This window comes from Meriones unguiculatus, chromosome 1, assembly GCF_030254825.1.
Source record: "Meriones unguiculatus strain TT.TT164.6M chromosome 1, Bangor_MerUng_6.1, whole genome shotgun sequence".
Classification (NCBI taxonomy): Eukaryota; Metazoa; Chordata; class Mammalia; order Rodentia; family Muridae; genus Meriones; species Meriones unguiculatus.
Window position 1 is genome coordinate 98,713,478 of NC_083349.1, and position 27,593 is coordinate 98,741,070.

Genomic DNA, 27,593 nt, shown 5'->3' on the forward strand with positions numbered 1-27,593 from the left:
CCAAGCCCCAAAGCCCTTTGTGGAACTCCTGCTTCTTGTATCAATCTCCTGCCCGCCTGAAATGCATCCCAGATTCCCAGATCGTACTGAGAAATTCTAAGAAGCACTATTTTTATTTATTTATTTATTTTAATTTAATTTTTTATTTTTTTTATTTTTTTGAGGCCAGACTCACTACATAGTCCTGACTGGCCTGGACTTGCTGTGTAGACCACAGTGACCTGAAACTCACAGAGATGAGCATGCCTCTGCCTCCCAAGTGTTGGAAGCCACCACACCTGGGTATAGTTTTGTTGTTGTTGTTGTTTTTGTTTTTTGTTTTTTGCAATCAGTGGTTTGGTTGATGTGATAGAGATCTGATGAGTTGGAGAAATCTGTCACTATTGAACAAACCTGCTGGACAAAAGTAGGCGACGCAGATAATTCTATCACCATGTGGAATAACTTAACGAAGAGGCAACTGAAAAATAGTGCATAGACTAAAGCTGCCCAACTAAAAGCTCAGGTGCCGTGGTGCTCACCAGTGATCCCAGCATTCGAGAGGGAAAGACAGAATTCCAAGTTCAGCATCCTCCTCGGCTACATAGGGAGTGTGAGGCCAGCCTAAGATCCTGGATACAGAAAGACACAAAAAAGAAGAGAGTTTCGTTATTAAACTTTGTGTCCTGTTCACAGGATCCCCCAGGAGCTGTAGTACTTATAAACTAGGTGAAGTAATGAATCTATGAAGTTCTATACCAGTAACCTTCTAAAGCTAATTTGTACTTTCACCTCTTTCCAGGCAAATGTAAGTTAATGATACCTCTGTGAAAACTACAATGTACACAATAAGGTTCCCAGGACTTAATCTGTCACAGATTTTTCTCTGTTGTTGTTTACTTTTTTGGGGGGTGGGGTTGATTATTTCCCCCTTTAATAGGGATTCCAATCTGTTACTAAAAGGATAATGAAATTGAAAAAACACTATATTTAGGAATCATTTATCCAGCTAAACAGTATTCCCCATAACATGATTTTGTTCTGTCCTTTTTGAGACAGTGTCTCACTGTGTAGCCTGTCCTGGCTTTCAATTTCTGATCTTCCCACTCATAGCATCCCAAGGGCTACTGGTGTGTGACCTTGAACTTTCTGACCTTGCTGCCTCTGCTTTTCCCCATCGGTGGGATCACAGGTGTGCACCACCCTGCAATCAAACCCACAGCTTCCAGCATGCCACCCAAGCACTGTAGCGACTGAGGCAAACATGCGACCCCTAGTGTATCTTTATATCAAGTAAGGGTAGATAATTTCTCTCTCCGTTGAGCTAGCCCAGGAACAAAAGACTGAATATTAATAACCGTCTCAAGTGTACACTTATTTGGAACACGAGGAATTTTATAAATGGTTAGCTCTTCCACTTAATATCATTACTACCAGTACCCAAATAAACAGTTCTTCAAATTGTGCATTTTTATGAATTAACCTGAAGGCAGGGGAGGGTGGCGATTTCAATTGCACCCTAAAGACTGACTCTAATTCTGTACCAGCTTCACGGTGCTCCAGTTCTCTCATCTAGACAACTGGATGAAATAGCACTTGCTTGTTTATATAAACTGTACGTAACAAAGCAATGCTACTTCAGCATTAGCGCCTACTATCATTATTATTAGATTATACACACAAGATGATGCTGGATAAAGGGGTAAGGTTTTTGAGGCTAATTACAAATTTTATGATGTTAATTCCTACCTACCATGATTTATTTAATCATTTTGGCCTTATCTCTTATTGTTTAATCTAGTCACAATTATAATATTATAATTTAATGTGAAAGATAATAAAAATGAGATCTAGTATTTTCCTAAAAGTCCCTGTGGATATGGGACTATTGCAAAAGGATTAGAAAATATGACCTCCTTTCTGATGTAGTATTATAATTATTTTCCTTTACGGGGGGGGGGGTCCAAAAGTTGGTCACCCCAATACAAATAAAAGCTAAGAACAAGAAATGGTGCCTGGCTGGTCATGGTATCACACACCTTTAATCCCAGCACTTTGGAAGCAGAGACAGGCTGGTCTCTGTGAGTGTGAGACCAATCTGGTCCACTAAGCAAGTTCCAGGACAACCAGAGCTACGCAGCAAAGCTGTCTCAAAAAAGGAGAGAGAGAGAGAGAGAGAGAGAGAGAGAGAGAGAGAGAGAGAGAGAGAGAGAGAGAGAGAGAGAGGAAAGAAGGGAAGAAAGGAAGGAAAGAAAGAAAAAGATAAAATTAAAGAAAAAAGATATGGTGCCTTGACCAGCAGGGTGGATCAAGTTATAACGGCATTTGATTTGCCAGGCAGGTTTTGCAACCTGAACTACATCCTCAGACCCACATGGCAGGAGAAGACTGGCACTGACAGGTTGTCTTCTGACCATCACATTCTTGCTGTCACACACCCTCTCACATGCATACCACATGTACCACTTCCTGTACGCATCTCCTACTCATATCATATACACAGACATACTCGTTCACATTTGTATCACATACACACAATAATAATGGTAGTAATAATAAACGTCATCCAAACGTTTTAAGGAAATGGTGTCCCGAGAAACACTCTGTTGTTCAGAGACCGTGGTTTTCTTCCTTCTGTCCACCAGGTGGGGGTGTAGAGTTTTGTACTCTGTTGGGTCGCACAATTCTTCCCCTTTGCTGTGGGGTTTCCGTGAGTGAGTTAAGGAAAGGCAAACACCAGATTCAAGAATATGAAAGTCCTTCCCTCCGCGGCATTTCACAGCCTTGTGTTTTAACTGTTTGCTCCAGGAAATAACAACAATGTATCGGGTAAAGGCTCTTCCTCCAGGTTGTGCTCTTTGAGCTGTGGTTCAAGCACAGAGCCACCAATAGAATGACCCGTGCGGGTCTTGAAATAGCACGGTGCGAGCGAGCACTCACTCAGGCTGCACTCAGAAGCTTAAAGGGTGGGAATGCGCCTTTGGCCACGCAGGCAGGCTGTCACACAAACTGTGAGAACGGTGTCCTGGGCGGCGTGAGTCACGAGAGCCGTTCTCTTCTTCCAGGTGCGGCTCTGCGCTCCAGCTGCCTTCAGTGGCTTTAACAAAAATGGAAAAGTATGAAAAACTAGCTAAGATTGGAGAAGGCTCCTACGGGGTCGTATTCAAGTGCAGGAACAGATCTTCTGGACAAGTAGTAGCTATCAAAAAATTCGTGGAATCCGAAGATGACCCAGTGGTTAAGAAAATTGCCCTGCGAGAAATACGCATGCTGAAGGTAGGTCTGCAGGCGGGCTCCGAGGGCTGGGTGAGGCGGGCCTCCTCTTCCTTGGACTTAGATCCGTGGGGACCAGCAACTTTGGGAAGCCGGTGTGGGACTTTGGCCTCCTTGTTTTTCTCTTGTGTATGTGTGAGCATGGCAGCAAGCGGTTAAAGCATCCAAGTACTCGCGACACCCTGATTGAGAAACACCCCCGCCCTCCCCCGCGTCCTGACCTCACTGCTTACCAACCGTCCTCCCGCCCGGCCTTCTTCTGGACATTGCCCCCACACCCTTCCCCAGCCAACCAGCAGGACTGCAAGGGCGCTTCCCGGCAGAGAGGCCCCCAGTTCCCCTGCAGGCTTCCTCGGGCGTGTTCTACCGGTTTCCCTTTTTTCTTTCTTTTGTTGCCATTGCTTTTACCCTGATGGCACTTGGGTGTAGAGGTTTCGTATGTTCCCAATGGAAATGTTTTCCTAGAGGTGTAAAGCCTGGGATACGCTTCCCCAGTGAGAACCTCCGGGGGACCCCCTAGGGATCTGCTGAAATGCAGAGCTGGGGGGAGGGGGGTTCGGGATGGGTCCGGAAGCGCCTCTTTTCTAATGAGATCCCAGGGGGGAGGCGCCGCTAGCAGGTGAGCGTCCATTCGTTATCCGACCCTGTGGTTGCAACTGCGCACAGCCAACCTTCATTTCCCGAGTATCTGTTGTCCTTTTTAACGGAATTCGGCTTGTAAAGATAAAGAAATAATTACATTATTTTTCCTTTTCAAATATATGAGAAGTTTTCCCCAATATATTGCCCTTTGAATTAAAAAAAAAAAAAGTTTGCTCTTACTGCTCTGCCAGCAGAGGGCGCGAGGGAACCAGCCTCCTCAGGCACGCAGGGTCTAAGACAAAAAACAAAAACCACAAAAAAACGCTTCTCTTACCCTCGCCCTCCCTGGTCTTCAGGTAAACCTAATGCTTGGGGGCGGGGGGGGGAGTTGCCTGCTTGTCTAACTTCTGAGCTAAAACAGCCTCAATCTAAGGATGACCCTAAGGTGCAAAGCAGCCACACTGCGTTCCCTCCGTGAGGGGTCTGGCGATGGCTCAGAACACGCTGTCCAGGCCTTTCCTGTTGCCCCACTGCTGGCACACATCGTCTTTATTTTCCTCACACTGTTTCACCTGAGGCGGCCTCCTCACACTGTTTCACTGGAGGCAACCACAGTGCAGGCTGTGCCAGCATCACTCACAGCCGCCAGTGGCAGGCCTGCCCACAGACGCTTTGGGCGGGTCTGTGTCACCGAGCTGCAGTGTCTGTGAACCCCTTGTCCACCCGCAGGCAGGAGAAGTGTCCAGCTTGCAGCCGGGGTTATGCTAGAGCACAGAGCACCTGACTCTTGTGAAACCACCCCTGCCTCCCTTTGACCTTCGTTTGGCGCTTTCAGCCAGTGGTGTGTATGGAGTGCGGATTGATTAGGGGCTCAGGACGCATTCCCCATGTAGAATAGGTTCTTGTTTTCCCAACACAGAGCAGCACTTAGGTGATTTTGTGGTTTTACACGTGTGTGTTTGTGCATATTGGAAAATTGGTTTGTCTATTAGGTATACAAGGAAAGGAGTTACCAATAGGTTAGGTCCTATGTCCTGGTTTTCCCAGGGGCATCCTGGCTTGTAGTTTTTGCCCTTGTTTCCTGTGTAGCTAATATCCCGCCACTCTCAGCGGTGCCCCAGTATGTACAGTAAACTGTTGGGTCTCCCTCGGTGTAAGCCGACTAGCCATGTATGGTAGTTTGCCTACAGTTGTTCTGGTTTTACCTGTTATACTGACATCTAATACTAAGGTTTTTAGAGTCACTCTAGGGATAAATTCTCTAACTTCATCGGCGTTATAATTTTGGCTTAAAATATTGAACAAGGGGCTGGAGTGAGAGCTCACCAGCTAAGAGCGTTTACTGATCCTGCAGAGGACCTGGGTTTAGTTCCACAACCATCTGTTCTGTAACTCTCTTTCCCGGTGCTCTGATGCCTTCTGGCCTCTGTAGGCACACAAGTGGTGCACATACATACATACAGGCAAAACACTCATTCACATAAAAACTTTGTTTGTTTTCGAGACAGGGTTTCTCCATGTAGCCTCAGCTGTCCTGGATTCTCTTTGTAGACCAAGCTGACCTCGAACTTAGAGAGATCCACCTGCCTCTGCCTCCCAGAGTGCTGGGATTACAGACATGCACCACCCCGCCCAGCTCACATAGAAACGTTTTTAAAAATACATCTATAGAATATTATAGTGCACAGAAAAAGAAGAAAACCTATCAAAGACTACTTTCTGACAATAGAATGCAACACATAGAACATCTGTGCATCAGTGCAAGCAGCAGACTCCAGGAGAGCAGAATGCAACGAAAAGAATGCCTAGATGCCCAAGCCTGGGGGTGGGGGCTCCTCAGAAGTGTAACAAAAGCTTAGGGGCAGGATCCAATACTGCTGGGAGCCAACACTAGACCCCAGAGCACATTTAAATCCAGGCGACAGTGCAGTAAGTCTATGGCGAAGGGGACTGGGGAGATGGGCGCAGATTAAAAGCACACTGTTCCTGCAGACAGCCCGCTCCCAGCTGGCTCACAACTGCCTGCAACTCCAGCTCCAGGGGGTCTGGCGCCCTCTTCTGGACTCTGCGGGCACCAACAGTCACATGTGTGTACATGTGTACACACAACACACACAATTAAAAATAAATAAAAGAAAACTTTTTTTTTTGTCCATGATAATGGATAAGGTACATAGATGTTGATCACTTTATAGTCTTTGCATAATAATTCTTTACTTCTTCACTTGTATTATGAATTGTAGGTTCCTAGTTTTTCATACCCTGCACAGTGGTTTCACTCCGAGAAGTTTCTGTGGCTCTAAGAGCCATTAATTTATCTTAAGAAACAGGGTAACAAATTCTGTACAAGAAGCTAGAGAAATTGCCCAGCCAGTTAAGTGTGTGTTGTACAAGCGTGGAGACCCTGGTTCAGATCCCTAACACCGGTGTAAAATACTGTGCTCAATGGCATGTGTCTATGAGCCCAGTTCTGGGAAGGCAGAGGCAGGAGGATACCTAAGGCTTGCTGGTCAGCTAGTCTAGCTGAGACTGTAAGTGCCACATCCCAGCGAGATAGCCTGTCTCAAAAATTAAAGGGAGGGAGGAGACAAGAAGGCTCAGCAGGTAGAGACGCCTGCAGCCAAGTCTGACAACACAAGTTCAAGGTCACAGAAGGAGAGAATCAGTCCCCCACAGGTGGTCATCTGACCTCCACACATGTGACATTACACTCATGAATGTAGATAGATAGATAGATAGATAGATATGTATATGTTAATAAAGAACATTAAGAGGCAATCAAGGAGAATACCTGATGTCAACCTCGAACCTCCACATGCACGCACACACTGTGTGCACCCCACACACACCACACACACCAACACACACCAACACACACAAGAAAAGAAAAGAAGACGTCTGCCCGGGAGCTGGAAGAATCAAGGGGGCTTGTTCTCTCGGCATCACAGCAGATCGGGGGCAGCTGGCAGCGGGGACACAGCGCTAACCTGCGCACTTCAAATCTTTTGCAGCAGTTGAAACACCCAAACCTTGTGAGCCTGGTGGAGGTGTTCAGAAGGAAGAGAAAGATGCACTTGGTTTTCGAGTACTGTGAGCACACACTGCTGAAGGAGCTGGAGAGAAACCCGACCGGGCAAGTGACCCAGAAACTGGAGCTGTGTGGCCAGTTCTCTTTGGTCCCATGTGCAGCCCCAGTGTCCCCTGCCCCTGCCCCAAACACCCTCCAGCTTCAGGTAGGATGTGCTCAAAGGGTGATGGCTACCAGCCTAGATAAAGAGTAACCAGGAGCACATAGGCAGTGAGCACACATCCTGGCGAGGCATGAAGGGAAAGACTGTGATTCAGGATGAGGAAACCTAATCCCAGAACTCCCCAGGGAGTAAAAGGATGAAAGCGCCTACCTGGGCTGGGGAGTGCCGGTGCTGAGATGGCACTTGCAGAGGACTCGGGTTTGGCTCCACGTGGCAGCTCCCGAGCATCTGTAACTCCAGCTCCAGGGCATCTAATACACTTCTCCCTGCCCGCACACACTGTACATATGTACATGTAGGTAAACGCTCAAAAACAAAGAAAAAGAAAGCCTTAAAAAGGACAAAAGAAGACAACTACAAATCTGACTGAGATGATTAAAGACATTTTTAAACAAGCATGTGTCTTAGATGGAAATACTGTGAAAGTATAAACAGACTGTCTCATCAATTATTTTTGTAGCACAAAATTTTAATTAGAATGCCAATAGGATTTTTTTTAAACTTGAGTGCACTCACACACCCAAATGCACACATAAAAATTAAACAGTAAATTATGTTATTAAAATTTAAACCTAAGAGATTAAAAATAAATCATTAAAATGATAATTAGATGGATGGAAGACCCCAAAGCCCCAGCCTCTGGCCTTCAACACATGCACACATGTACACACATGAGCACACACACAAAATACTTATACATGCATCTCTCTTACATGCACTCACACAAATATGAATGGTCAGTGTCATCTTCAGGTGACCAAGGTTGCAGTTTCTGAGCCAAATAGCTCCAGTCAGCTGCACACAATGCCCATTTAGTCTTGAACTGAGATAGCTGATCTTTGCTTTAGGCTTTTCACCATTTCTTTAGTATTTATCTTTGCACTCAACCAAAGTATAATATTTAAACACCAAGTATTGATTGGTTTGTATTGAGGGTTTTATTTCACTGTGTGATGTTTTGAAAACTGCTGCCTGTGGCAGAATGGCGTTGGGGTGCCCTCCCCACCTGGACCTGGCACCGTCCGTCTGCATCCACCATGGTCCCATCTCCTCTGCAAGGCCAGTGGGATTCATCGCTGGTGTGTGTTCTTCCAGCAGTGGGCTCTGCCTCCTCGGAATCTGAGCTAGCTGGACAGAGCCGTGATGTCCCAGTAAGACGTCTTTGCATATCCTCTTTGACGACCAATGCCCCTGTGGAATTAGCTCCGTGTCTCTCATTAACAACGTTAGCAGTCAGGGTTCTGAACATTTCTGAGCCTTCATGCCTGCTCTGTTTCCCAGTTCCCCGCAGCTGGAGTCTCTGGGTGCCTACCAGTACCCTGTGTCTGTTAATACAGCTACTAGTACCTGTGTCTGCCCCTCCCTGGGAGCTGAAACCATCCCTCCCCTCCACCACTTTCACCCTCGTCTACATTGCTAGATCAGATCGCTAGATCAGCTTCCTAATTCATTTTCCCATACTCTAGTTTCTGGAAACCCCTTCTCTGCAAGTATCACTTCTTGCTTGATTCCTTTCAGTAGCTTTGAATTTAGAGCAAGGTTCAGGTTCTGTGGGCTCTACAGCTTCTTGATTCCCCCTACTATTCCCCCACACTTCTGATTCTTTCTTACCCAGAGCATCTTCTGTTATGATTAATACTAGCCTCTAGAGGGCTTCTTTAGCCCAGCTAGTTCCCAAACTAGACAGAGACCTCTTGGATTTATATAGGGCCCCATACCTGGGCAGCTATCAGCCTTCTGAGCTACTTTGCTATTTCCCAGCTGCACACCCCAGGTTACTTGCCATGATTGTTCTTTCCTGGGCTGCATCTGTTCCACCAGGCCAGCCCTCATGGCCACGTCCATACTGCCCCATAGTGACTTCCTTCCCTCCCGCTGCTTCTCCTCCTCCTCTCAACTCTCCTGGGTCCCTATCCGATGCCAAACCTGGGAACCTAAGCTCCACCTACTTCTCTTCTGCCCAGCCGTAGGCTGTCAGGTAGTTTATTTAACTAGTCAGAGAATATTGGCAAACAAAGTGTACACACCACTTTCTGTACGGGAGAATGCACTCATCTAGGTGGCGAATTAGGCGCCAGTTATTAGCATTTAGTATACACAGCAGCAGACCAAACCCCAACAATCTAAACCTTTGGGACCTCTAGTCTCTGTGTCTGGGTCGTGGTCACATTCACTGGCTTCATCTGACCTCAGACCCTCATCTCCTCACCACAAGTGCATGTTACGCCCGAGTGTTTGGGTAGTAACTCTCCCGGTGACTTTAGGGGCGTTATTCCATTTTCACACTGGAGAAATTGAAGCTTCCCTAACTCTCTAGGAAGTAGCATGGTAGGATTTGAACTGGAGTAGTCCGTCTCTAGGATGGCTATGGTCACCTTTCCACTGCATAAAAAAGAAAAGCGGGAGCTGAGCAGTAGCAGGACACACCTGTGATCCCAGCACTCAGGGAGGCAGAGGCTTCCGGGACCCCTCTCTCCAGGAGCGTTCACTTCTGTTTTCGTTCTTTCCCTCCAGAGTTCCTGATGGAGTTGTCAAAAGCGTGCTGTGGCAAACCCTCCAGGCGCTGAACTTCTGCCACAAACACAACGTAAGTAGCATGCTCTCTGTAATGACTCTTGATGGAGAGGGAGAACCACCGATTAAGATCAAAGCGAGTGACACGCTAGGAAAGGGGACGCATGTATGTGCCATGTGCGCGTTTTGTGTGTGTGTGTTAGGGTGTGTGTGTGTTTTGGGGTATACATGTACGTACGTGGGTTGGGTTGTCTTGGGGGAACACGCATGCTCGAGCATCCTTGAGTGTGGGTACGCATATACACACAATGCTTGCGTGCTTTTGTTGCGTGCGTGTATGTGCACAAGCGCACACACTCATTGCACTGGTTTAGGGGCGTGTGCGTTCTTGTTAGGTTGTTTTGGGGCCACACCTATGCATGTGTGTCCTTTTATGTGCGCATGTGTGCATATGCGCAAATACATATGCGCATATATGCATGCGCAGGGTGGGTGGGTGGGTGTGCGCATGCGCTTGGGGTGGGGCACGCGCATGCGTCCTTGCGTGTGCACGTGCTTACGTGTGTACCTATTGGTTTGGTTTGGGGTCAGATGAATGCATGTCCTTGATGCGTCATTCCGTGCGTCATTCCGCGCGTGCGTGCGTGCGTGCGTGCGTGCGTGTGTGCGTGTTGGATTGGTCTGTGAGTATACGCCTGCGTGTGATACACATGCGCGGGAGTTCATGCACACAGACACCAAAGCGAGATATTAATTTATCTTTTGTGCTCTGTCACTTTTCTCTCTCCTTCGGGGCTAGTGGAAGCTCGTTGGCTCCTGGTGCTTTGCTAGAATAGAGATTTTATAGAACACCTCTGGACTGTCTTGAGTGGCTGCGTGGAGTGCTGAGGCTCCTGTTCTGCCACTTGGGCAGATCAGATGCCAGCAGGAGGACTCCACCAGGATGATCTAGGATTGCTAAAAAGTCAAGATCAGGGAACCGGATAGCTTGCCTTAGGGAGGCTCTCTTGGGATTTTAAAAAAGCCTCCAGAGTTTCTGTTCGAACAAAGCGAAACCCTTCACCTTCTGTGACAGTCACAAAACGTATAGTCCAGGTTTTCGTGATGCAGTTTGTGCCTTCAGTGCTGGGATTAAAGGTGCCTGCCACCACTACCCAGATAACAATTAGTTTTGGTTTGGTTTGGTTTTTCGAAACAGGCTGTCTATGCTGATCTCGAACTCACAGAGATCTGCCTGCCTCTGCCTCCCCAAGTGTTGGGGAGGCCTGTACCACTGTGCCCGGCTAACAATTATATTTTTTATTCAATTTTTAATATTTATATTAATTATAGTTTACTCACTTTGTATCCCAGCTGTAGCCCCCTCCTTCATTTCCTCCCAATCTCAACCTCCCTCCCTCCCTCATCTCCCAAGCCCCTCTCCAAGTCCACTGATAGATTTAATATCTTTGATAATATACTGACATTTAAAGTTTTTCTTTTAACAATATTCATCATGAAATTGTCAATTTAAATATTTCTAGAAAAATGAAGGAGATATCTCTTTCTCACTTGTGAGCTATGAATCCATCATTTAGACTGATAGATACTGTTGATTCTTTGTTGTTTTGATGGCTCAGATAATTAGTCAAAAATTAATTTACAGTGCATTCATCGGGATGTAAAACCTGAAAACATCCTAATAACCAAGCAAGGAATGATAAAGATTTGTGACTTTGGATTCGCACGAATTCTTAGTAAGTACTTTTCTTTTTCTTTTTTTTTTTTAACCTATTTCATCTAATTCAGATGACTAGAAATTGATATTATTTGTATTCTTATTTAAGCTAATGGATAGCTTCTGAATGTCTTGTTATTCAAAAAGGAAAAAAAAAATCTTATTTTAGCCTTTCAGTCAGTTTAGTAATTCAGCTCTTCTCCATTCAGCTAGAATTTATTGGATGACTTCTTTGTGTGCTTGGCCCCACAGGAGTGGAAAAGAATCATAAGATGCATTTCTGCTCTGCAGGCACTTATAACCTAAAGTAAACGAGATGAAAGAGTAAGACAAGATGGTTGGCCATAAAGCTCTAAAGTGAAGAGCAGATGGTTCCCTGGGGAGAGATCGCAACGTGGGATTGAGTGATTAGAAAAGCTCCACAGAGCTGGTGAGGCCCTGTGAGTCAGCTGGAAATTAAAGAGCCACCAGCGTTCAGAGACAGTGCTAAGAAAGAGTCCATCTTCCCAGGCAGTGAGTGGCTGGAGGGGTGGGCGGGAGGACTTTTTCCCTAGGTGTAGAACATTGAAGCTGTGGGAACCTGTGGTAGCAACATGAGCTTCACTGTGGGGCTGTGGGCACCCTCAGCACTCCAGTGGCACCCAGAGGTGACCTGAAGAAGGGCTGGGCTGAAACAAACCTGGCCAGCTTTCCCTGAGATCGCTGTGCTTTGTGGTATAATAACTAGTTCCTGTCCTGTGGCCAAAAAGAGAAATTGACAAAACTGAGACACTCCTAAAGCCAAGAATTACGCAATAAGTGTGTTCATCTCTCGGAATAAAAGATCCTGGTTAGAAATGATGGCACGGGGGCTGGAGAGATGGCTCAGAGGTTAAGAGCACTGGCTGTTCTACCAAAGGTCCTGAGTTCAATTCCCAGCCACCACATGGTGGCTCACAGCCATCTATGATGAGATCCTGTGCCCTCTTCTGGCATGTACATGTGGCAGAATAATGTATAAATAATAAATAAATCTTTAAAAAAAAAAGAAAGAAAGAAAGAAATGATGGCACGGACTTGTCAGTGACACTAGGAACTGTTCAAAGACTGCAGAGATGGCTAAGTGTAAAAGCACTTGTCCTGTAAGTCTCAGGCCCAAAATTCGAATTCCCAGAAGCCATGTAAAAGCTGAATGCATAGCACGCATTTGTGATCCTGGTATTCCTAGGATGAGATGAAAAACAGATAAGCTCCAGAAACTCCCAGGCACACAGCCTCGAGGGTTTGGCGGAAAACCAGAGACTGCCGCAAACAAGGAAGCTGATAACCTGAGGTCGACCTCTGACCTGCACACTTGTGACTCATATACACATCCCAAGTTGAAAAAAAAAAAAAGTTCAAGAAACCATAAGCAAAAGAGCAAGTTAAAATTATACAGGCAACGTGAGCGCCATTACACAGGAGATGCAGAGGGAAAGGGGCTGGGACTCCGGCTCAGTTAGCGGAGTGCTTGCTTAGCATGCAAGAAGCCCTGCATAAACCAGGCACGGAGGAACATAGCTGTGATCCCAGCATGTTAGGAGGTAGAGATGGGAGGATCAGAAGTTTAAGACCACATAGGGAATTCGGGCCAGCCTGGGCTACACAAGACCCGGTCTCCAGGAAAAAAAAAGTTCATATAATTTTATGAAAGAGCCACAGATAGGGTTCTCTGTCCTTGCTGTGGAGGCTGTTGACTGAGTGCAGCTCCTGGATCCTGAGCTGTCGTTTGTGGTGGTCAAACTGCTGTCTGCGCATCCCTTACTAAGGAGAATCGCCACCTGTGTGTAGTAACACACACCTGTGTGTCCAGATGGAGCCGCATGATTCAGACTTCAAGGCCAGCATTAGCTACATAATTCACTCTTGTCTCAAGCCAAGTAGTGACTCAGTAATCCTGAGCTTAGGAGGCCGAGGCAGGCGGATCTCTATGAGTTTGAGGCTAGCCAGGGGGTGACAGTCATGAGACCCTGTCACAAACAAAATAAAACAGGCAACTGCCTGGCATGGTGGTGCACACCTGTGATCCCAGCAGAGGCAGAGGCAGAGGCAGAGGCAGGCGGATCTCTGTGAGTTCAAGGCCAGCCTGGTTTACAGAGTGAGTTCTAGGACAGAGGGCTACATGAAGAGCCCCTGTCTCAAAAAGGAAAACAAACAAAAACATATTTAGTGTGTGCACACCCCAACCCCCTGCCGGAGCGAGCTCTTACTACAGTGTAGTTCCCACGGATAGAATCCAGGTGCTCCAGGTCAGCGGCAAACCCTGAGCCCCCCGCTGGCCCAGACCTATATTTGAAAACAGAGAGGTCCCCATCCCTGGGTTCTACAAGCCACTCATTTACCAATTTTTCCCTGTGGGTGGTACATTTGGACTTTGTCCAAGAACTCCTATGTGACTCTTGTCCCCTAAAGGCATTAGGATTGCCATATCAACTCCCCTCCAGCCTCAGAGGAGAAAATTTGGGATCCCAGCTCTCGCAGTATCATGGGACTGGGGTCCACCCACCTGGCCTTAGGGAAGTAGGACATGTCTGACCAGAGGGATTTCCCCAGCTCGCCATCATCTGCCTGTCACACAGGCGTGACTAAGGGCCCAAGGAGTCAAACCGGTTGTCACAGTAGTCCTGAAAAATGAACATAGACCTGGAGAGTGACGGGATGCAGCCGCTTAGGTCTGCAGGTTCTCTATGGCTGCCAAAGGCAACAGCCACAACCCGTGGGGCTTAGAGCAGTAGAATGTGGGATCTTTCTTGGCCTGGAGGCTCCTGGGAGGCTCCTTGCTGCACCCGAGGCTGTGCGATTTCCTCACCTGGCAGCCACACCCCACCCCTCAACATCTGCTCTAACTTGTGTCTGTCTCTGTGTCCCTGAGAGACCATCTCATAAGATTGCCAGTCCTTGGACTAGGGGTATATATGCCTCAAATGGTTACATGTTCGCTGTACAAAAATGAGGGCCTGAGTTCAAGCCCCATAACCACATTTTTTAAAAAAAAGTCTAGATATTACGTTGTGTAATTATTTGTAATCTTGGCGCTGGGGAGGCAGAGACAAGCAGATCTGCTGGCCAGTGAGCCTAGCCAGGCCAGGAAATTCCAGGTAACAGCATCTCGGTCTCAAGTCAAGGTAAGGGTTAGGGATGTGGCTCAGGTACTGACGTGTCTACCTAGCACACATGGAGCGCTACACAAAGCAGGTGCGTGGCTCATCTCTGTCCTCAGTACTTGGTAGAGGCTGGGGCCTTAGGAGTTGGAGGACAAGCAGCGTGGGACACATGAGATCCTGTCTTTAAAACAGAACAAAAAAGGAGATAGTGGCCTGAGGAGTGACACCTGAGGCGCAGCTTTGGCTGCACACACTTGTGCAGGTAGACATTCTCCCCCTCCCCCATGCACTCCCATCAGTTCCTGACTTCAGGGCCCGCCTTACTTTACCCTCCTATGGCCTCACTGTAACCCAACAGCATCTGAAAAGACCCTATTTCCAAACAAGGTCAGATTCACAAGTACCTGAAACTGGGACTTCAAACCCTGGGCTGTTCAAGTCCCAGCACCCGCATGGCAGCTCACAACTGTCTGTAACTTCAGTTCTAGGCAATCTGACATCCTCACATAAGACATACATGCAAGCAGAGCACCAGTGTACGTAAAAATTTTTAAATGTATTCAAAAAACCGAAATGGAGACACTGGCATGACAGAAATCCTCGCCTGGGGCAGTTCTTTCAGCTCTCCAGCCGTGGTGTACTCGACGCTCCCTGGGGCCTTGGCTCAGAAAGTGTGTCCCTCAGTGTCAGCAGGATCCCAGCCTCTTGACTGAGCTGCTGTCCTCAGCACGCTGGGGGTCAGAGGTGCTGGGGCCAGGAGGTGATGGCGTCACCTCATCTATTTGATCTCCTCCTCCGCAGTCCCGGGAGATGCCTACACAGACTACGTCGCCACCAGGTGGTACCGAGCCCCCGAGCTTCTCGTGGGAGACACGAATTACGGTTCCTCCGTGGACGTGTGGGCTGTCGGCTGCGTTTTTGCTGAGCTCCTGACGGGTCAGCCGCTCTGGCCAGGAAAATCAGATATGGACCAACTTTATCTGATCATCAGGACGCTGGGTATGACTCGCACTGTGCAGCTCATGTTTGTGATAGCACCCATATGATAGCTGCTGTAATGAAAGCAAGAAGCCCCTGGCTTCTCTGAGGCTCTGCAGGGAAGGTCTCTGGGCTCTTGGTTGTAGCAGAAGCCCGAGCCTGTCTGAACACACAGCACCAGCCTTGAGCCTGCAGAGTCCTTGCCAAGAAAATCCAGTAAGTCTGATACTATTTCCTGATCTAAATGGCAGCCAACACTTAAAGTGATATCAGTGTAATTCATTTGAATAATGTTTTAAGAAAACTTGTGGTCTGGAGAGACGGGTCTCGGGTTAAGAGCGTGGACTGCTCTTGCAGAGGACCCAAGTTTGAGTCCCAGCGCCTGTATCAGGTGGTTCATAACTGCCTGTAACTCCAGCCCCAGGGGATTCAAAGCCTCTGGCCCTGCAAGCATCTGTGTAACTTATGTGTGTAACACATGAGTAGAATAAAATAACTTTTTTCCAAACTAATCTTTTATTTTCTTAATATGTTTTTAATTGAAAAATAGAACTATATCACATTTGCCCCTCCCTTTCCTCCCTCCAACCTCTCTGCCCCCACAGAAATCCTCACACGTAATAGCCTTTTTATTATTATTACATATATACATGTGTATGTATATGTGTGTACTGGCTGGTTCTGTGTGTCAGCTTGCCACAGAGTCATTGAGAGGCAGGAGCCTCAGCTGAGGAAATGCCTCCATGAGATCCAGCTATAAGGCATTTTCTCAGTAATCAATGGGGAGGGCCCAGCCCATGGTAGGTGGAGTCATCCCTGGGCCGCTGGTCCTGGGTTCTATAAGGAAGCAGGCTGAGCAAGCCATGGAGAGCAAGCCAGTGAGCAGCACCCCTCCATGGCCTCAGCATTGGCTCCTGCCTCCAGGTCTGTGCCATGCTTGAGTTCCTGCCCTAACTTCCCTCAGTGATGAACAGCAATATGGAAGTGTAAGCTGAATGAATCCTTTTCTCTGCCACCTGCTTTTTTGGTCATGGTGTTACATCACAGCAGTAGAAACCCTAAAACAGTGTGTATGTACAAAAAATAAAATAAAATAATATATATATGCATAATACATACACATACAAGCATATATATGTACATACATATGTATATATGCATGCATAATATATACACATACATATGTGTGTGTGTGTGCGTTTTTATTATTTGTGGGAAGCTGGTTAAGTTTTCAGTCCTGGGCGTGACTTCCCTCCCATCGAATGGTCCTTAAGTCGCCTCAGAAGCTGTTGGTTGCCACTGACTGCACCTTTATGCATATCTTGGCATGTTGGTAGTTGGCTTTGTCATGTTGATTCATAGGTGTTGCAGCTGTTCGGGACTATTTAATTGATTCCCTCCCTTGGCAGCTTGCATAGTGTTTACTTAAGTAAAAAAATAAAGTAACTTATTTTTTAAGTTATTTTTATTTAAAGATTTTTATTTTGGCCAGGTGTGGTGACACATGGCTTTAATCCCAGTACTACAGAGACAGAGGCAGAACTATCTGTGAATTAGAGGTCAGCCTGGTCTCCATAGTGAGTTCCGAGCCAGCCAGGGCTATATAGAGAGATCCTAGCTCAACAAAACCAAAAATCAGCAGAGCATGGTGGCACACGTCTATAATCCCAGCACTTGGGGAGGCAGAGGCAGGTGGATCTCTGTGAGTTCAGGGCCAGCCTGCTCTACAAAAAGAGTCCAGGACAGCCAAGGCTATACAGACAAACCCTCTCTCAAAAAGCAAAAACAAAAAAATCAAAAAACAACAACAAGATTTCTTTTTATTTGTGCGTGTTTGTGTGTGTGTGTGTGAGAGAGAGAAAGAGAGAGAGAGAGAGAGAGATGCTGGACAGAACCCAGGGCCTCTCGAGTATATTATGCAAGCCCTCTGCCACTGAGCACTTGCAAGCTTGTTTCATGACCTTTGGTCACTGTGACATCCTTAAAGTCAGAGGTTGCAGTCTTCCTCCAGAGATTGGAAGAGGAATCCAGAATCAGTGTGGGGCACAGACCCACTCTGGGAGCCTGCCTGTAAGGCCTTTAACCCTCTCTCCACAGGATGAATACACAGGTTCTTTCCCGGAATCCATCTGGCTTTCTGCCTGCTGGGCAGTTCTCTGCTTCCTTTCTAGCTCATTCTCCCAGGCAACATGAGAGTACACAGCAGAGCATCACTACAGGCCACACCTTCCGTGCATGTGCATGTTTGCTCAGTCCCCTAACTCTCTACACAGACCTGAGTTGAATCCTGTTCATATGACTGGCTGACGAATCTCAACCTCATTTTCCTCGTTGGTGCAATGGAGATGAAAACTGGCAGTTCTCAGGCTGGGCACCTAGCTCAGTGGCAGAGTGCTTGCAGAGCATGCAAACATGCCTACACTCAATCTCCAGCATGCATTAAATCAGACACCTTGGCCCACGCTTGGGATGTCAGGGGCAGGACTATCAAGAGTTCAAAGTTATGCTTGGCTATATGGAATAGAGAAGACCTTGTCTCCAAGCAAGTGTGTGTTGGGGGGGGGAGATTAGGAAATCGGATAACAGGTAGGAATTGTCCAGGGGCACTCCTGTCACTTAGTGGAGGCTGACAGGCAGACCACACAAGGTGTAGCAAGGAGTTGTGGGCAGAGTGGTCCTCATCTGGGTATAGGCGTCTTTGCCCATGTTGACTGCCCCTGTCTGCAGGGAACACTCCGGGACAATGTTTCCTTAATGCCTGCATCTTACAGGAATTTTAGGAGGGACTTTGTGATTTTCTAACCTGCGTTATCAAGAGCTATGTGGTCTGTATTTTACAGGAAAGCTCATCCCAAGGCATCAGTCTATCTTTAAAAGTAACCAGTTTTTCCGCGGCATCAGCATACCTGAACCAGAAGACATGGTAAACAGCTGTGTTGGATGAGTTATTGTGTTGTTCCTTTCTGTAAGGAGGTAGTTATTTCACACGTGAGCTTTTTGGCTACTGTTTCCATATGAAACACACAAAATTGAAGTCAGTCAGTTTCACAGGGATAAGCCGCCCACAGTGGGGTACATTGGAAACCCCAGCTATTCGAGAACCTGGGTCACTTAAGCTCAAGAGCTTCAGGTCAGTCTGGGCAATTGCGAGATCCTCGCTCAAACACTCTTGAGAATCCAGGCGTGGTAGCATGGCTATAATTGTGATACTCGCAAGGTCGATTAATACAAGTTTGGTGCCGGCCTGGGCTATATAGCAAATCCTAGAATGAGGCAGCCAGAGCTGTCAGGCAGACAGCCGGAAACTGTCACACACAAAACAAAACAGAACCAAACAAAACAACCAACCAGGAACACCGGAGGTTCTCAGAGCTGGCTATACAGGCATGAGGACCCAGCACCCACCAAAAAAGGGGTGTATGGCTGGGCATGCCCATAGCCTGAGTGGTGGGAAGAGGGGACACTGGGGCTCGCTGGCTGACTGCCAGCCCCACTTAAAAAACGCTCCAGGCTCAGTAACAGACCCTACACCTCAAGGGAGTATGGTAGAGGAGTGAGGTAGAGGGCACCCAGTGTCCTCCTCCAGCCTCCTCACACACCTACATGGTTTCACACGTTGGCACGTGTACCTGCCTCCCCACATACATACCAAAATAATGAAGATGATGGAGGAAACCACAGTTTACCTATCCTATCTCTTCCACAATTCACATACATTTCAATTTAAATCACGCTGCGAGGCTGGGGAATCCATGTGGAGGTCAGAGCGAAAGCAGGTGTGTGGGGCTGCGACAGACCGAGCCACGGCTGACTGAGTGTGAGTCCCTGGAGAAGTTCGGCCTGGCTTTGGCAGTCGCAGGAGGCGTGGTGAACTCCGCCTTGTACAATGTGGATGCTGGGCCCAGAGCTGTCATCTTTGACCGATTCCATGGAGTACAGGACATCGTGGTGGGGAAGGGACTCGCTTTCTCGTCCCTTGGGTACAGAAACCAATTCCCTCTGGCTGCCGCTCTCGACCACGGAGCGTGCCGGTCCTCGCTGGCGGCAAAGACTTGCAGAACGTCAGATCACACCGCGCATCCTCTTCCGGCCTGTGGCCAGCCTGCTTCCTCGCCCCTACACCAGCACAGGCGAGGCCTGGACCAGCAGTGCCTGCCACCATCACCACAGAGGTCCTCCAGTCGGTGGCGGCCCGATTCGACGCAGCGAGAGCTGGTCTTCAGGCAGTGATGACCTCACAGAGAACTCGGGAAGGAGTTCACAGAAGCGGTGGAAGCCTAACAGGTGGTCCCGCAGGAAGCTCAGAGGGCCAGACTGGTGCGGGAAGGGCTGAGCAGCAGAGGAGGGCAACCATCAGCAGCCATCCTCTCTGCTGAAGGCGACCCCAAGGCAGCCGAGCTGATCACCGTGATCCTCCAACGTCCGCAGGGGGCCTTCCTGCTTCTGACCAGGCCCACCAGGCCCACGGCCTCGATCATCCGCCCCACCCCAGAAATCACCGTGAAATTGCATGACTGGCTTAAAGTGAAGAAACTAAAAGTAAAATCACTGCAGATCTCTAATTATAAAAAAATAAGTAAATTTAAATCATGCCAAGTACACACCTTGATGGTTTTGGTCAACTGCAAAAATTAACTCTCCCTGAAGTAATTACTATCGCATAAATAGTATTTCAGATAGTTTTATTTTGAAGATATGTTCTCTCTTAATTAGTCTCCAGTTTATAGAAGAAAGCTGACAGCAATAGAAATGTAAAAAATTAAAGATTTCTCAAGTCAGGCTCGGTATACCTATTATCCTAGCACTTGGGATCATGAGTTCAAGTCCAGCCTGAAACATAGAGGAGACTCCATGCTACCCACCACCCTTCATGAACAATAAAACAAAAACTCTTCCCCCATAATTTCCTCAGGGAAGTTCATTCTACAAAATCTACTGTACCTTTGCAGCTCTGGATCCGTGGACATGCCTGCTCCTGGTCTGGCCTTGTTTAGCTCCTTCTGTCAGGTCACCTACACTCAGGGTCTGACCTCCCACACTCCATATCATTCTTCATGCTGTGGTCCAAACCTGTAATCCCAGCACTGGGGGAGCAAGAGGCAAGATGATGCCACAAGCTGAAGGCCAGCCTGGTCTACCCAGTGAGGTCCAGGCCAGCCAGGAGATGACGTCTCAGAACAACACCAAGCAAAGCCATGTCCATACTGTCTGCCGGTTTGCCCAGGGCAGGGAAGGAAGGCACCTTCAGGAGCAGCATGGTGCACACAGCGCTGTGCTGCAGCCACAGGGGCTTAAGGATGGGAGACCAGAGAAGCGGATGGTGGTGTGTGACGTGATCAAAGTCCACATTTCATGTAGTGCCTTGATTTGCCTAAGATTTTTTTCTTAATCTGCAGTTGTCTTTTTTCACAAATATAACACAAGGTGAAAGGTTGACTTACAAAGATAAAAGTTGAAGGGGTGATGGCTCTGCAGTTCAGTCATTCGCTTCGCTTCTATGTTAGGGGCAGAGTGCGGAGCCCCAGGTCCATACAAAGGCCGGCGAGTGGTAGGCTGCCAAGGCTCTGACCTCAGGAAGTGATTCTAGAGCCAGCTGGCTGGCCAGTCTAGCCGTGTGGAGGAGCTGAGTCTGAGGCAGCTCAGGGACACAGTGCAAGAGCAATTAGAGGGCGATTGTTGACATCAGCCTTTGCCTCCATGTACACACACACAAACACGCATGTGTACACTCATCCAACACAAGAGTAGAAACATGCATACACACACATGAAAAATGGAAAAGGACTTGTTATACAGAGTGTTTAATGTAAAAATGAGGTACAGTGACCTCACCTCCTATCGGTTGCTCCAGTGTTTTTCAGAATGAAGTTACTGTGTTTTCAAGAATGCCCAGAGCACCCTCATTGCCATGCCAGGCTCCAACAGCCGGGTACTAGGCAGGAGTTCTGGCAGGGCTTTTTTTCAGCTTCCCATTTCAAGTGTCCCTGTCCCCTTTCCTCCCAGGACTACTAGCACCATGAGAAAGTCCTTTCAAAATTAAGAAAGCACTCTAGTTTTCTATCTCTTGAGCCTTTATATTATACTACAACGTGGTTAAAAAAAAAAAAAACTTTAAAAGGGTCATCAAACATACTAAGGGTGTTTCTCCAAAGTGTTCTTATTGTCAGATACGCACACTGTGGGCCGGGAGATGACACTGTGGTAGACTGCTTGCCTAGCATGCATGAGGCTGTAAATTTATGCATAAGTCCTATAAAGTTCCCCAGGACTATGAAATACACATACACACACACACACATACGTGTACATATACATTACTTTGTGGTTATGTGACACTGAAATTCTTTTGTTTTCCAGGAGACTCTTGAAGAAAAGTTCTCAAACGCTCAGCCTGTGGCTTTAAGTTTCATGAAGGTAAGTGGGAATTAATTCCAAATTGAAATTACTGGACCTGGTCACTCAGCATGGAGGTGGGGAGGCTGTGAGGAACACAGGCCAGAGTAGAGACGAGTAATTTAACAGGACAGAGGAGGAGAGAGGAGGCAAGATGGCTGAGAGGCGAAAGCACTGCGTAGGCCTGATGACCTGAGTTCAGGTCCTGAAATCCACGTAAAACAGAGAGAGCTGACTTCACAGAGTTATTCTCTGGCCCCGCCCCTCATCCCAACACGTTCCGTTCCGTGTGCCCAGGTATGCACGCACACACACACACACACACACACACACACTTTTATATTGTTTTTTAGAAAGAAATGAATCCCACCCCTCGGACTTTTTAGAGGGTGTGAAGCCGGCCGGGAGGGGCTCCTCCAAGGCCTGGTCCACATTTGCAGTAAGAGTTGATTTCAGGAGGCGGAGTCCTGTCTCCACCAAACCAAAGTCGGTGCTCGAAAGATGGGTCAGGCAAGACACTGTCTCAGTCTGACGCTCCAGGGCACTCCGGCTGGCAGCCTCTTCTCAGACTCTGAAAGTGCTCTGTAAATACACGTATTTAGTGGACTGCATTTCCAAAGACCGAGAACCGCACAAAAGTATTAGAATGAACTCAACATGTGTTGTTTGAAAGTGTGCTGGTTCGTTTTAAATGCCGACACGACACTTCCCCAAATCACCTGGGAAATAAGGCATTTTCTAGGTTGGCCTGTGGGCTCGGCTGTGGGGGATTAGGGTGATTAAATTAACTGAGGCGGGAAGCCCCGCCCATGGTGGGTGGAACCTTTTCCTTGGGCAGGGCATCTTAGTGTGAGGAAGAGAGCCGAGCAGTAGCGGGAAACTTTAAATCACAGATCTCTTGCGCATGTTATGGGACCAGCTGCTCCGCATTCCTTGATTTTGTAGTCTTCAACAACACCAGACCAATAGCTCACATATGAAAGGTGTTTATTACGTATCATTAAAATAAACTAAACAGATGAATGTTCTTTATTAATAAACCCACATGATAATTTTCAATTTACAAGAAGTTGATAATTGATACATTTTGTGTTTGTTCGATCTTTGATCTAATTTGAGGTCATTTATCTGTAGTACCGTGTGTGTGTGTGTGTGTGTGCGCGCGCACGCGCGCGCACAGACATGCCACCATTTGTGTGGAGGTCACAGGCCAACTGTGGAGTTGGTTCTCCTGTGCAGTTCCGGGGGTTGAACCCTCGTCAGTCTTGGCAGCAAGCGCCTTTACCTTTGAGCCAGGCACGCAGTTTATGTGTCTGGGGATCAAACGCAGAACCCCATGTGGGTTAGGCGAGCAACCCTACCAATCCCAGCCTGAGGCTGGCCTTAGTAAACCAGGCTTGCCAACTCGCTCTCCGGAGTTTTGGGTGCACGGTAACCAAATAAGCCAGTCTCTTAAACCTGTTTTGCTCTTTCTGCCCTTCCAAAGGGGTGTCTGAAGATGAACCCAGATGACAGGCTGACCTGTGCCCAGCTGCTGGACAGTGCTTACTTCGATTCTTTCCGAGAGGATCAAACGAAAAGAAAAGCCCGCAGTGAGGGAAGGAGCCGACGGCGGCAGCAGGTACCTCCGTTCACAACTTGAAGCCATAGAAAAGAACTTTTTCTTCTACTTTCCAAAGGGAGGCGAGAGGAACACCAGCACTTCCGTTGGTGCTGTTCTGAGTTGGTTGTATTTATCTCAGAAATATCGGTGATTACTGTAATAAACCCCACAACTGTGAGAATAACCAGCTTGTTGAAAAATCTTATTCAAATCATACAGGTCTACAGCTGGGGGGGTGTCATTTTGTTTCCCAGGTTGGTCTCCAACTCTTGGGCTCAAGTTGACCCCCCTATCTGAGCCTCCCAAGTATCTGGGATTATGGGTGAACAGCATTGTGCTCAGCTTGCAATTGAATTAAATATCGGATCCTTTCTGTTACACTGATTGGATACACAACCTGCCAAACGAAGTACGAACAACCCAGCCAGGGCGGCCTGATCACACTTGGCTTTGCCACCACTGGGAAAGACCTCGCCCCTTTCACCAGCCTCTAGTTGCTCCTCTTTTGCCCAGGCAGGCAGCCAAGACTGCCTTTCTAGGCCTTTCTTAGAAACTAAGGACAGATCTTTCCAGATCAAAAGGAAGAGACCAGGGCTGGGGCTAGCTCAGTGAAGGAGCACTTGCCTAGCAACCAAAACCTATCCTGCAGTGGGCTAGTGTTACGGAACAAGATGGCAGGCTCCTGTGACGCCGACTCTGCAGAAGACTTTGAAGTAAAACATAAACCTCGTGAGAGGAGGTTTGTTGTGAATTCTTTTCTCTACATCAGTATCAAAAATAAGTACTATCTAACATATAAAAGGTACTTAAAACATATCTACATAAAAAATAGATGAATGTTATTTATTAATAAACCCACCTGGTAATTCTCAGTTTATCAGTGGCTGACGAATGCTTAATCTTCCTTTTTTTTTTTTTTCCTTAATCTTCCATCTTTGATCTAATTTGTGGTCATTTATCTGTGTGTTACCATGTCTTCCATAAAGAAAACAGCCTTCAAAGCTCACTGGGACAAAAGGTCATGTCTGATTTGCTGGACCAAACTATGTGCTGTAAAACTCCAGCACTCCAAAGCAGCTAAAGCCTGATCCCCCTCTTGCTTTCTTTCTCTCTCCCCTTATTTCTTTTTCTCCCTGTCTTTCATATTCTCAGTCTTAGGCCACTCAGCCACCCTGACACCACTATTCTCTTAATGAAGTCCTTTCCAGGTTTCATAAGAAAGTCTCTCCTTCCCTTCAGGGCCTCATCATATTTGCTTTGCACACATATTGTACCATCTCTGTCTAATGCTCTCCCCCACCCCCACCTCAAGGCCCGGTCCTGGTTTCGAGGCCCTCTCTCCTAACAATCCTCACTCCTGAAGGGTGGCTGTACGTCAGCTTCCTTTCGCTGATGGACCGCTGCCTTCTGTTGTCTTTATACTTAAAAGAAAGGACAAGGGAGGAAGAAAGGAGGAGGAGAGGTCTGTGCATTCCTGTTGCTTGGCACCACAAGGTTCATGCATGTACCCACACATGGACTCTGGATCTCCTTGTGGTCAGTTATGACTTCCTCAAGACCAGTGTCAGTGGAAAAAGCCTCACTTTTTAAAGCATGATGTGACCAAGATGCTGTCTCCAGGGATTCTTATGGAATAACTGGTGAAAATCTTTTAAACATTGACTGCACGCTCAGAAATACCATATTGAAGTAAGTAACAGTACATGGGAACCCCAAGATAACTCACAGAACTGAATTTCCACTCAAGTATCAGAGGAGCACAATTTTTGGAAAAGGGAGCAAGCATAATTTTAAAATGGTTGACTTTTGACATCTTTGTGCTGTGTATGTGTCTTTTTTGTTGTTGTTATTTTAATGCTTCTAACCCAAATGGTACCTACAGGAATGGTTTTCAACTTACTCTCTAATTTTTGTCTTTTTCTTCTGTTAGAATCAACTGTTGCCTCTTATACCCGGAAGCCGCCTCTCCCCCACACCTGATGGAAGAAAACAAGGCCTCCAGTTAAAATTTGATCATCTTCCAAACATTTAGGGAACCTGTTCCTCCCAGGGCATTCATTTAATATGTATATATTTTGTATAAGATAGGAATCCTCAGTATCTCACATCAAATGAATGAGATGAGTAGGCAGGTGCCCCAGAACTGCTTTGCTTTGATCATCACTGATTCCCTTCCCTGGGCTTTTTCACACCAACTTTGTCTCCTAGAACACTCTCCTTAAATGTTGTGAGGCCCAAATGGCACGTCCAGAGGAGATGCTTTCACCGGAGCTGTACCTCCTCAGGCAATTAGCCCTGTGAACCTGTGGGTTTGTGCCTCGACGTGGGGGAAGATTTCTGCGTATCGTCTCCCTCCAGCGGACTGTGTAACTTCCTGAAGCAGGATCGGATCTGCTGGCTGCTCTCGAGTGGATGGCATGGAGCCTCTGCACTGGCTCCCTTCTCAGACTTGCCTGGCCTTGCCTCATCCTGCATTTCCACTGCTACAGCATGGTGACTGTGAAAGGGGGTCCAGGATTACCTCTCCACTCCAGGACAGACTCTACTCTGTTTCGCATGAGGCGCTGATGATTCTGATCTGAAAGCAAGCTAAAGAAGATGCCACACGTGAGCAGAGAAACTACAAGGAATCGCCTACCACGTGACAGCAATGTCCCTGAGTCACTGGCTGCCCTCTCAAAGGCTGTCCCTGGGGCACCATGCTTTCTTTTCCTTTTTCCTTCTTTTTCATCTTTTTTAATCTATTTGTGAGTATGAGAAAGAGGAGGCAGGCAAAGAGAGGCCTCATATGTGAAAGTCAAAGGACAAGTTGGAGGCCAGCCTGACCTACATGGCAAGACCTCGTCTCAACACTCTCCAAAAAGTCCATCGAATCCAAGACCCTGCTGCTGAGTGTATAAAATACAAATAATTCCTGCATGTATAGAACGCCACTGTTGCCATTAGTTGAAATATCGGAAGCTACAGCCGGAAGTGGAAATGTCTTTGTATCTTTTACAAGATACAAATGCTTGTATCTGAGCATTTCATTTCAGACCTAATTACAGTTAGATTAAAACGTCAAACGATGACTGTGGATTACTCTACATTTTAAAATGATACCTGTTTCAGTTACAGTAAACCTTGTGAGAGACTGGGGCTGTAACCAAATCAGTGGAACTCTTGCCTAGTAGGCAGGAAGCCCTGGGTGTCATCTCTAGCATGGATCAAAACCACCGTAGTCACACCTGCCTGGAAATAAAGATTCAGAGTCACTGTCCTTGGCCACATGTAGACTTCAAGGCTAAAATTTTCCAGGCATGTTTGTGTCAAGGGGCAGGACAGGAGATTCCAAGTTCAAGGCCAGCTAAGGCTGCATGCTGAGGCTCTCCAACAACACAAAAGCAAACTAATGAGTAGTTAACAGTGGTCACTGACCATCTCTCTAAATGTCATGCTGAAAACATGTGTTTTCTGGTTTTTACTGGTTATTTTAGAATGTGTTGGAATAGAAGTCAGTCTATTTCAGATCACTTAAAAGTTGTAGCTATTGTAATTAGCATTTAATCATTAGCATAATGGTAATCTAAACCATTAAAGTTTACTACAAAGCAGTTTGGATTGAATTATGTTAAATGTATTAATATTAAATAAATATATTTAAAAAAATTTAACTTAAGATGTTTAGGAAAGCTACATAAGGATTAAACACTTTAGTGACTGTATATTTGTGTATATAACTTGACTCTTCTATAATTTATTTTAATAAAAGCTAGAAACATTACTGTCTCCCAATTTCTTTTCCAATCAACTAATTATTAGTCTATTATCTAATGCTTCATACTTAAGTGAGAAAATTTGTCATCTCTGTCTGAGTCTCACCACATGCCTTCTGGCAGGTTGCAATTTCTGAATAGCTGACCCAGCAAACTGCTCTGATGGGAATTTTTACAAATGGGAAACGAACAAAATGTCTTCCAGGCTGCCTAGCCAGACACTCAGCTCTGAGAGCGTCTTGGCAGCTTGACCAGGAGGCTTCGAGAGTCTTTCTATTTCAATTTATCAGCGTCTTCCTCTATCCCTTTAGAGTCGTGCAGAAGGCAGCATGGCCTGCATCTTCAGTTTCAGCTTGCAGAGTGCTTTGTGTGGGCTCACAAAGGGAAAAGGCATTCGAGACCAAACGAAAACCAAAGGAGCAAAAG

General features: G+C 46.9%; 1 protein-coding gene and 1 pseudogene across 4 annotated transcripts in view; both read left to right on the forward strand.

Moving 5' to 3' along the window:
* Cdkl4 (cyclin dependent kinase like 4) overlaps nt 1–27,152 on the forward strand; it is a 33,543-nt gene extending 6,391 nt beyond the window's left edge. Inside the window, exons 1-10 of one of the 4 annotated variants that reach the window (XM_060363901.1) lie at nt 2,681–2,808; nt 3,045–3,255; nt 6,846–6,967; nt 9,600–9,672; nt 11,245–11,335; nt 15,240–15,437; nt 18,257–18,339; nt 21,774–21,830; nt 23,296–23,430; nt 25,343–27,148. In XM_060363901.1, the coding sequence (XP_060219884.1) occupies nt 3,088–3,255; nt 6,846–6,967; nt 9,600–9,672; nt 11,245–11,335; nt 15,240–15,437; nt 18,257–18,339; nt 21,774–21,830; nt 23,296–23,430; nt 25,343–25,444 (1,029 nt within the window). In that variant the 5' untranslated portion in view covers nt 2,681–2,808; nt 3,045–3,087 and the 3' untranslated portion in view covers nt 25,445–27,148. Of the gene's footprint in view, nt 1–2,680; nt 2,809–3,044; nt 3,256–6,845; nt 6,968–9,599; nt 9,673–11,244; nt 11,336–15,239; nt 15,438–18,256; nt 18,340–21,773; nt 21,831–23,295; nt 23,431–25,342 lie in introns of those variants that run through there. The other 3 variants (XM_060363915.1, XM_021634375.2, XM_060363907.1) reach the window with 3 other exon arrangements.
* On the forward strand, nt 18,608–21,767 carry LOC110547075 (prohibitin 1-like; annotated as a pseudogene).
* Nucleotides 27,153–27,593: the final 441 nt, after the last annotated feature.